At 36.9% G+C, this 10,681-nt stretch overlaps 1 protein-coding gene across 2 annotated transcripts in view; it reads right to left on the reverse strand.

The window, feature by feature from the left end:
• The window catches only part of LOC112053158 (inositol oxygenase-like), a 200,511-nt gene extending 190,363 nt beyond the window's left edge, over positions 1-10,148 (reverse strand). The window contains exons 1-7 of one of the 2 annotated variants that reach the window (XR_008251076.1): positions 10,003-10,148; positions 8,951-9,128; positions 7,720-7,928; positions 7,169-7,305; positions 6,343-6,477; positions 5,595-5,690; positions 4,774-5,045 (exon numbers count right to left, since the gene is read on the reverse strand). Coding sequence is in view for 1 of the 2 variants with exons in the window: in XM_024092469.2 (XP_023948237.1) it covers positions 4,937-5,045; positions 5,595-5,690; positions 6,343-6,477; positions 7,169-7,305; positions 7,720-7,928; positions 8,951-9,128; positions 10,003-10,020 (882 nt within the window). In the remaining variant the exon portion in view is untranslated. Of the gene's footprint in view, positions 1-4,569; positions 5,046-5,594; positions 5,691-6,342; positions 6,478-7,168; positions 7,306-7,719; positions 7,929-8,950; positions 9,129-10,002 lie in introns of those variants that run through there. The other variant, XM_024092469.2, reaches the window with a different exon arrangement.
• Between the last annotated feature and the right edge of the window lie 533 nt (positions 10,149-10,681).

Raw genomic sequence — 10,681 nt, forward strand, 5'->3', positions numbered from 1 at the left:
CATTCCTTCGCACCACTTGCGAAGGGCTGGACCGATTTTGCTAAGGGTAGGAGTAAGATAGAGAATTTATAGAGTAGGGTAGGGTACGGGTAGGGAAGGGTAGGGTAGGGGTAGGGCCGGGGTAGGGTAGGGGTAGGGTAGGGGTAGAGGTAGGGTAGAGGTAGGGTAGAGGTACGGGTAGGATAGGGGTAGGAGAGGTGTGAGATAGGGGTACGGGTGGGATAGGGGTAGGAAAGGGATAGGGTAGGGGTAGGGTAGGGGTAGGGTAGCGGTAGGGTAGGGGTTGGGTGGAGGTAGGGGTAGGGTAGAGGTAGGGGTTGGGTAGGGTAGGGGTAGGGTTGGGGTAGTGGTAGGGAAAGGGTAGGGCAGGGGTAGTAGTAAAGTTGACATCGAATTTCACGCGGACGAAGTCGCGGGCGTCCGCTAGTAAATTATAATTTTGATTACGGATCGTCGTGTGTAGTAACCATTACGTCCAAGTTTTCACGTAAAGATTTTTTTGTTTTTGTTTTCCCAAATACCGAATATACTTTTATAATGTTAAAGCGGCATCAGGCATTTAGGGGTATTTCGTATTGTATACAATATGATTAAAATTTGGATCAAATTTAAAATTAAATTTTCATAAATATTTTACTCAACTGTTGCGTACCCCTGCAATTTGCTAAGTGTACGTAGTATTAGATAAATACCAGAAATGCTTGAAGAGTATTCTTAATAATGGACTTCATGGGTTACGTATGCGATAATATGTTTTAAGGATGTGAAAATAATAAGTATCACTTTGGAATGGCAACACTGTTAAAAATTAATGTAATGTAATAGAAAATTGTACTTCTGTTGTGAAAGTAAACTTACTTTAAGAGCGGTTCAGTATAACCAGTAAATAGTCTGATATCTGGGAATTGTTCGAAATTTTATCGAATGCTTTCGATCGTATAGTATTACAGAACTTGGGCTGAATTTGGAAATTTTATAGATTTTATTACTATTCTATTTGATATGCAATGTAAGACAAAATATTGAATCACCGGCTACCTTCATAGATCGAATATGCTCAACAGTCATTAATTCTAATCTTTAAATATCTACTTGTTGTTGTAATAATAAACCTACGTAAAACAAATACCTTCTTGTTAAAATGCCTTCGATGTCTGTATCCTTATAACCGCCTTATTAAAGTAAATAAGTAGCTATTACGTACGTCTATTTACAAGTTTCCATCAAGCTTATGTTTTAACTGAAGCTTGGTTTATGTAACTTTTGTTCTACTCCTGTTAAGTCGCTATATAACATGAATAAAATTACTAGTATTATCTACTTTACTTAGAAATCCAGTTTTGAAGGAAGAAATATTAAAATAATTAAGTCCTCTACACACGTTCCGGTTTCAGTTGTGTGCATTTTAAGAAATTAAATATCACGTGTCTCAAACGGTGAAGGAAAACATCGTGAGGAAACCTGCATACCAGAGAATTATCTTAATTCTCTGCGTATGTGAAGTCTGCCAGTGAAGTGAAGAAGTGGGCCATTGTGGTGGATTATTGGCCTAACCCCTCATTCTGATAGGAGACTTGAGCTCAGCAGTGAGCTGAATATGGGTGATAATGATAATGATGATACAAGTTTAACAGGATTAGAACCTGAAACCAATATAAGTAGGTCCACCAGTTTTATTGTGATGCAATTAAGGTGCAAATCATATTTATCAGCATCGTTTTGTGTTTTATATTATTTTCACGCATACATTTTCATCCAGAGGGCCTAGTGGTAGTTTTATACTGTTACTATCACGTTAAAGTAAACACGAAGGAATTGAAACAGCGCCATCTAGTGGCACTACTGCACAACTATTTCAATTGCATATAAATTCGCGTTTACGTTAACGCGATAGTAACAGTATGAAAATATTGAAAACTCCCACTGATAAATGTGATTCTGGATTTAATTGCTTGCTTTATAGTAATTTCAAATTTCCGACTTGTGTAAACATGAGTTTTGTATGTATAGTGCCTGCCTGGTATTGTGTATATGCGGTTAAGTTTGACTGTATAAGTTAAACTGTGGAAATATACTCAGAGCCACAATTATCCGCCCACTTTCATATTCCGCTAGTATATTAAAGTGGACGGATAATTGTGCCTCTGAGTATATAATATCTGTAAACTTTACCCTACGCATTTACTTATTCAGTTCGCGCATATTTGCGCAGTCTTTAATTATCTTATGGTTGGTTTCAATAAACGACCTGTCTTAAAGTTGTCGATAATATGTTTAGCAAAGTAGTAAATATCTATAGTAATCTAAAAACACTATTAATTGTTGACAATCCTTATCGATCGTTCAGAAAATTCGTCAAAGAAGGAAAAAATCCTGAAAAAATCCCGGATATTTCAATATTACTTATACATTTGTTTTAGCTAGTAAATTGAAATGAAACCGGGTTTTGTATGTAGAAATTATAATATTGTTTCGATTTATTTATTACTTAAAAAGGAATAATAATAATAATAATAATGAAAATATTATTGTAATTTTATTTGAATTTTATATAAAATATGGATAATAATGAAATATTTGATTTGTTTGTGTTGTATGGATTCACGTTTTTATAAAGGTATGCTCACACGTTCCGGCGCCATTACCTGTGGCTGTACGTGTGATTAAACCTCAATGAAAAATATTTGGATTTATTTCGTAAATTGTGATGAAAAATAATGTTTGTTTAGTATCATTTAGAGGTAAAATATTTCATAATTTACTTTCTGCACTCGGGTTGTTTGTTTAGGTGTTTGATATACAGGATAATACAAAGTGATTATTTTAACTTTTAAAAGGTAAAAAAAAGTTATAAAAAAAAACAGGTTTTAAATCAAAAAGCATTTTTAACCTTTTTGCTTTTTATGATTTTTACGTTTATATGTAGCTGATAAACTTACACTACATTCGAATTATCTCTAGAAGTCTTCCTCTTTAGGTACATCATCCGACATATTTAATAATAAATCAACTTACCTACAATTATTAAACACCTCTTCAAACAGACCGACGTCCTTTCCAAACATAATATTTAGGTAATAAATACGTTACCTGTAAATGCTCTTATAGAATATTATTGTAAGCATTCTTTCATGCCTTATTTACATATAATATATGGTGAGGATTAAGAATTAAAACTCTGCTGTACCATCGGCCATAAAATTTTACATAACACGGCAAGATTGCCCACCATGTCAACTCCCTTAATGATTGACCTAAATCCGATATACCTATTTGAATAAGCGTGATCGATAATCAATAATTATTGCGATTATCATCATAATTATTAAAGGAATTCACCATGGAAAATGGTATAGGATTATGCCCCTTTTTACATGCTAAGTGTCACATGTATCTGTCAATCAAGGTTGAGCGTGTAGAGGACGCTTTACGTCGAGGTTACGTTACGTCGTGAGAGGGATTCCCGCTCCTGGTAATATGTTGGGGATATCAATGCAATTCAATTACCCCTAATTCTCAAATTATTGAAATTGCAGTGAATTTGTATTAAATATATTATTACGTTTATGATATTAAAGAACGTTGTTTATGCTTGGATGCACCAATGAGATTAGTTATATATTGTAAACGTCAAGCATTATTTCGTTTTGCAAAACTGGCGCAATTTAAAAAAAAAATGCCGTTATATTTTATGGTGTCTTCCTTCGGTTTCTATGGTATTTTAGGTATACTTAATGAGCTGGATTGATTAAAAATATTTTAAAAAGTCGATGTTAGGGGAATCCCTTTCCTCGTGTATTGTGTCCTCGACCTTACAATAATCCTCGTTTCGCAAAGTGATTGTTTGTTGACGCTATAATATAGAATAATTATCTATTTTCAGATATTTGTATTACTGTAAATATAGCTAAAATAAAGTTCCTGGTTTATTTTAAAAGATTTGTTTTATTATCTCTTACAAACTAGTAATATCACATTTTGACAAAAAGTACAATGACCCAACACACCGTTCCAACGTATTTGTAGAATAGTGAGTTTTATAAATATATCGTTTACATTGTTTACTTAAGAATCCTATAAAATCTTAAAACTATTCATAATAATAAATCTAATTACTAGTAGGAACAACACAAAACTGAAATCTTAACCTAAGTAAAGTCCTTGTACGAGATAGCGTTTGATGAAAATATGTTTATTTTTATTATTTGTATTATTTCTTTGGATAATATCTTACTTATGTACTAACTTATAATTAAAAACAAAGCCTTATCAAAATACCATAATTTATCCTAATTTTTTGACACCTATCGGGATTTCAGAATATATAATAGGTATACGATAAAGTAAGGTAAACGAGACGAGATAAAATACGTAATCAACCAGACCGTTACAAAGTTAGGTACCTGCGGAAACGAGAGATTATGTCTGTCCTTATCTGTCGAAAGCAATAAAGTACAAAATGACATTGTCAACCAATAGCGACGAACCGCAAATATTGCTACCCTTTGTCATTTTGTCTTCACGATGTATTATGTCATGGCCCATCTTAGGCTTTTTTTTATTCTTTACAAGTTAGCCCTTGACTACAATCTCAACTGATGGTAAGTGATGATGCAGTCTAAGATGGAATCGGGCTAACTTGTAAGGAGAAGGATGAAAATCCACACCCCTTTCGGTTTCTACACGGCATCGTACCGGAACGCTAAGTCGCTTGGCGGTACGTCTTTGTCGGTAGGGTGGTAACTAGCCACGGCCGAAGCCTCCCAGCCAGACCTGGACTAATTAAAAAAATCTCAATCTAAAAATAGGCTTTCTAGTGTCCAATTGTTTACATTATGTATCTCGCCTCGTTAAACGTGCTATAGGTAGTAGTAGATACGAGACACTGATATTACGAATAACTGGCTAGCCTATAAATAAATATCTATTCATTCGTTCACCAGTCGAGCTCGCCGGGGATGTACTTGTCAATGAGCCGCTCGTAATACGGCCACAGCGCCTCGATATCCGGTGCACTTGCACTTTTTGTGTACAAGTCGTATTGGCTGTGAAAATAACAGAGGCTTATTAGTTTACCATACAAAGTTGGACTTGGTCTAACTATGGGCCTCATAAGAAGGCTCAGAGTCGCACAGCGAGCGATAGAACGAGCTATGTTAGGAGTATCTCTGCGTGATCGAATCAGAAATGAGGAGATCCGCAGAAGAACCGAAGTCACATAGCTCAACGAGTTGCGAAGCTAAAGTGGCAATGGACATCGACCCACACTAGTAAGCGCAGTGTTGGTCGACCCCCCATCAGGTGGACTGACGACATCAAGCGAGTCGCAGGGATTCGCTGGATGCAGGTGGCTCAGTATCGTGATGTTTGGAAGTCCCTACAAAAGCCTATGTCCTGCAGTGGACGTCCTTCGGCTGATATGATGATGATGATTAGTTTACCTTTGATTCTTTGTTTGTTTATTGTTTGTGTGTTTATTATGATAAAACGCAAAAACCATTCGAAAATTTCTTTCACCATCACCATGAAAGATGTTTCCATTATCTATTTTTATGGAACATCATTTAAAGCCAATAAAAGAAATGAATGCTTACTTGAATTTAAGTACAGCTTGTCTGATCTTCTCATCGTTCTCGGTGACGAACTGGTTGTAATCTCCGCCGGCGTGCCACGGGTAAAACGAATGGAAACTGTGGAAGCATAGATAAACAGATAAAGACTTTATTGCACACTCAAAATAATATGACGGTACTTAGCTGTCATTCGCACGAGAGCGTTTTTAACAGACATTAAAAAGCGTTCAAGTTATAGTATGTAGTTAAATAAAGATCTATTTCCAACGCCCAAAATTGAAAATTCAACGGCTCAAAAAAAATGTCATATTTCTTATAACATAACCAGTATTCCCATTCCTCTCCTTCTAGTCGGAAGAACTGTGCCAGGAGTGGGTACGTCAATAGACTAACTGGGTAAGGATTGAACCACTATCCCTCAGTGATGAGTCCAACCGTTCTTACGGTTGAGCTATTGAGGCCATTCATTACTTGGGAATGCATTTGTTGTATTTGAACACTTTAACGTCCGTTAAAAAAACTCTCGTGCGAATCAGGGCTTACAAAGCATCAAAAAATTAGTTAGCAAGTATGGGCAAAGGATGGAGTACCATAAACCTCCAAGAATAATTAAGCAAAACTTAAAAATAAAATAGTCAAGTACTCCTAAAACTAACTTCTCACAACAACAATTCAAATAAAGCGCATTTAGTAAATCTTAATCCTAAGCTAAACCAATTATTAGCATTTAAATACATGATTCTGAAGTAATAGGACTGCAACTACTAACCGGATCATCTGTAAGCCTTCTTCAGGAAACTTGGCCTTGTTATGCTTCAGTACTCTGTAGAGGTATTCATCGTGTCCCCACGACATTAGGAGGTTTTCGATACCGCATTTCGCTTTATACATGCCCAATTCAGTGCTAGAACAATAAAAAAAATATCGATATATTTTCCAAAAATTAGATAAATTCATGTTTATAGGTAGTTCAGAAATACCTGGAAATAATAAAACGTGATACAGAAACGTTGGATCTTGATACCGGTAGAAGTTTTATTTCTGAGTGATGATTTGCCTCAATTATTGCAACTACACCAAATACTACGAGTAGGTAGTCGTATAACTTGTAACAAAGAGCATCCTTTTTTAAATTCCTAGGTTCCTAGGAAAACAGCGGAGGAAATGGATAGACGATGTCAAGAAGTGGACAAACTTATCATCTTGCAACTTAAAGATTTTACTAGACCGGAAGAGATTTCTTCACCTGACCGCCACACTTCAATTTTATGAAAGTATCAGTTTACGATGATGCTACATTAAAAATCGTAGTTCCGATAGTAAGTAGGTACCTACCTAAACAACTGTTTATTTAACATGTCCACCTATGTGACAGTCCAGAAACCCGAACGTGGAGTCAAGCAAGCAATTTTACATATACTATGAGCTCACATTAGGCCCACGGACATGTGAGAAGAACGGTTTCTTCTTCTTACAGTGCGGCTTCTTCTTCTGACCTTCTTCTGACCTTCTTCTGACCTATTAAGACTTATGGTGTGATAAGATAACTTTCTAAGGAGACTGTGACTTTGAAAGTGATAAGAAAGAATCCTCACTTAAATCTCGGGTCGTGCGTGTCGGGGTTGTCCTTGAAGCTGTCGTCTCCGTACACGATGCTCTGTCCCCACCGGCAGCCCACGGGGAAGGTGTCACCTACCACGCACCACTGCGGTTCGTCATAGAACGCCATCACCTGCACACAAAACACTTGAAATGAGTTTCTAGGACTCGTAGAATACTCAGCTATGCGGTTTTTGGTTGAACTTTATGTCAGAAAACCGTTTACCGGATCAGCAAAAGAAATGTTATGGTACATAAGTAATTTTAAGAAATTAAATAACACGTGTTTCAAAACGGTGAAGGATAACCACGGTGAGGAAACCTGCATGAATTCATGAATTTTCTTAATTCACTGCGTGTGTGAAGTCTGCCAATCCTCATTGAGCCAGCGTGGTGGACTATTGGCATAACCCCTCTCATTCTGAGAGGAGACTCGGGCTCAGCAGTGAGCCGAATATGGGTTGATAATTATGACATAGGTAATGGGAACACTTTAAAAAAACTCTTCATCGCCTTTTCCCACTCTTAGGTACAAAAGGTATTTTACTTTGCCAAGGTCATGTATCAATCCAATGAGCTGGAACCAGTCGTCATCAGGGTAGTCTTGTCGGATCCTCTCAGCGGTCTGAAAGGCGTGCACGATGTTGGGCAGATCGGTATCAGGATCCGACTCGTCGACCAACTCGTTGAGCTTGATCAGCGCGTCCTTCACCGTCGACTTAAAGTGGTTGAACTTCAGCCATTTCTCCATTTTGCCTGGGAAACATTTTAGAAGAAAAATCCAATCAATTCTTGCGAATAAATCGAAATACCTACAGTTCTCATTGGATCCTATAACCACAATCTACTGTGCTATAACCATGAATCGAAGATATTATCCTAAGCTTGGCGAATAGGTTGAAATTGGCGAATGGCTGATAGGAAGTAGCTATCCTAATAATTCTACTTTTTTTGTTTTCATTTTTTACAAGATCACCATCCAGTTCTTTTAGTGAACATTGCACGGCAAATAAGGAGATTTGGATCTTAGACCTGCTTCAATTAGATGATAATATTGAATATTGCCTCTGCTAAACACGGTGGTGAAACACGGCCGATTTACAATCTCCTGCAAAACTTTTAGGGAGAAAAAAAATACAACCGACTTCAAAACCTAAAAACGTACCCACTAAACTAAAAAGCGAAAAATAACATCATAATATGTTCTACCTGCTGATCAGTATGAAGGCGGTGCTAAGCCGGTGATGTATCATCATCAGATCTTGTCATGATGGCAATGGGACCAAATGGGGACTATACCGTTTCAAACAAAAAAAGAATTTTTGAAATCGGTCCAGGCGTCTTTGAGTAATCGGTGTACATACATAAAAAAAAAAATACGGACCGAATTGAGAACCCCCTCCTTTTTGAAGTCGGTTAAAAATATCAACATATCATACTTCGACGCAAGACAGAACAGTTTTACGGATTCTTCGGATATCCGAACCTTGGATTATCTTAATAACGTATGAAAACAATTATTACATTGATCGAAAATAAAGAGTCCCTAATGTACCCTGCGTAAGATGCAGATCACCAGTGCGCCACTAGACCAATAAGACAAAAACTGCTTCACGAATGTGCTAGAAGAGACTTTAAAAGATCTTACAGCATGAGAGGAATGGTGACGAATCGTAGAGCTTGCCACCACTCATGTTGTGACGTACATGAGCACTATATCAAGATTGGAACGACGAACACAAAAAAATATTTGGAAAACTGCAAGCAGTATAACTCACTTTTAACGAAGTCCACAGTCATATTCGTGTGCATGGTGTAGTAGGTGCGTCGCACGCGCTCCTTGATGGGGTCCGCGTCGTCCACGGAGTAGTCGCGGAAGCATGCCAGCGGCTTGTCTCGATACACCGACTCTGGCCGCAGCAGCAGAGACGGGTCCAGCATAGAGATGCTGTTATCCTGATAAAAAGACGGTGAACTTCATTCGGCATCAAATTCCCCTCTATTATGTAATTAGAACATCACGGCATTATCACCAAATTCGAGAGGGTAAGATACTAATGCTTTGGGCACGTAGAATCGAGAATGAAAAGGAACTACTCCTTTTGTTAGTTAACAAAAGGGATAAGGCGATTGTGATTGGAAATCAAGTCAAGTCAAGTGTACCCTGAACGAAAGGAAAAAGCCAGGGACATCTGTAGGTAAGGATCTTAGCAAGTGGAAAGGCATGATTTCTGACTACGGGATTGAAGCAGATTATGTCCGTAATTGTTTAACCTACCTGTCTTAATTCAAACCTAAAATCCCTTTTATGTAATTAAACGTCATATAGGAGTTTGAAGTTGGAGTATCTAAACTCCAACTTCAAACTCCTATATGACATTTAATTACTTACGCTGCTCTTTGACTCGGGAACGATTAGGTACTATCATGTATCTCGGCGAACAAATCAAAAAATTAGTCGCTACATCGAGTGCCAGTGAGTTAATTTGCGATCAAAGGTGTATATAGGTGACGTGATTATTTTAACTTGCGCACACACCTATAATATCTCCTGCATAGGTATTATGGTTAATCTCAACATGAGATTGGCCGCGTTGGTCGAAAAATTCGGTCAGGAGCATATAATATATCCCTATCGCACTAAGAACTTAAAAGCTCAAGAAAGATCACAGCCAATCTGGATTGGGATAACACAATCCAGATACGGATAACATTAAAAACAAAAAAATAAAGGCTAATCCCAAATGGACACGGAAAAGTAGTGGACGTTCAAGAACAAAAAATCACATATCATTTAAATAAAAATTCAAATAACATTAAAAATACTTACTGGATTTTTGAACTTCATCGCCCTTGGACGTTTTTATTCCGTTCTGTGCCAGATGAAGTTAGGAGATGGACTGACACGGGTGCGACTTGTCCTCATCTTAAATAATCCCTCCATCAATTGATTATAACGCGGGTCAAATGTTATCACAATGATATTATTTTTACGTAAGTAATTGTGATAATGCAAAAATCAATGTCAGTCGTCAGCTAATTGGCTTACCAGTCTTTCGAATTATGTAATCATTTGTTTTGCAGTGATTTGTTTATTGGGGGACCTAATTGTAATTAACAATTAGGTCCCCCAATAAGGTTATTAGGTCTTTAAAAATTATTATTCTTTTAAAGAGTTACATAAATTATTAAATTATAGAATTCATAGTTTCTATCATTCTCTAGTACTAGCCGTTGTCCAGCGGTTTCACCCGCGTTGTTTCTGTTTCTATGAGAATACGGGGATAAAATATAGCCTATGACACTCACAAATAACGTGACTTTCAAGTGGTCAAATAATTTTCAAAATCGGTTCAGTAGATTCAGAGAATAGAGATCCCCTACAAATACCACAAACTCTTTTCAATATTATTACTTCTAGTAGTATCTTTATAACTTCAGCTTGTTCTCTTATTTACCACTTTACTATACTTTACTTTTATATGAAAATAATATTGAGAGGTAAGGAT

Source organism: Bicyclus anynana, chromosome 8, assembly GCF_947172395.1.
Source record: "Bicyclus anynana chromosome 8, ilBicAnyn1.1, whole genome shotgun sequence".
Classification (NCBI taxonomy): Eukaryota; Metazoa; Arthropoda; class Insecta; order Lepidoptera; family Nymphalidae; genus Bicyclus; species Bicyclus anynana.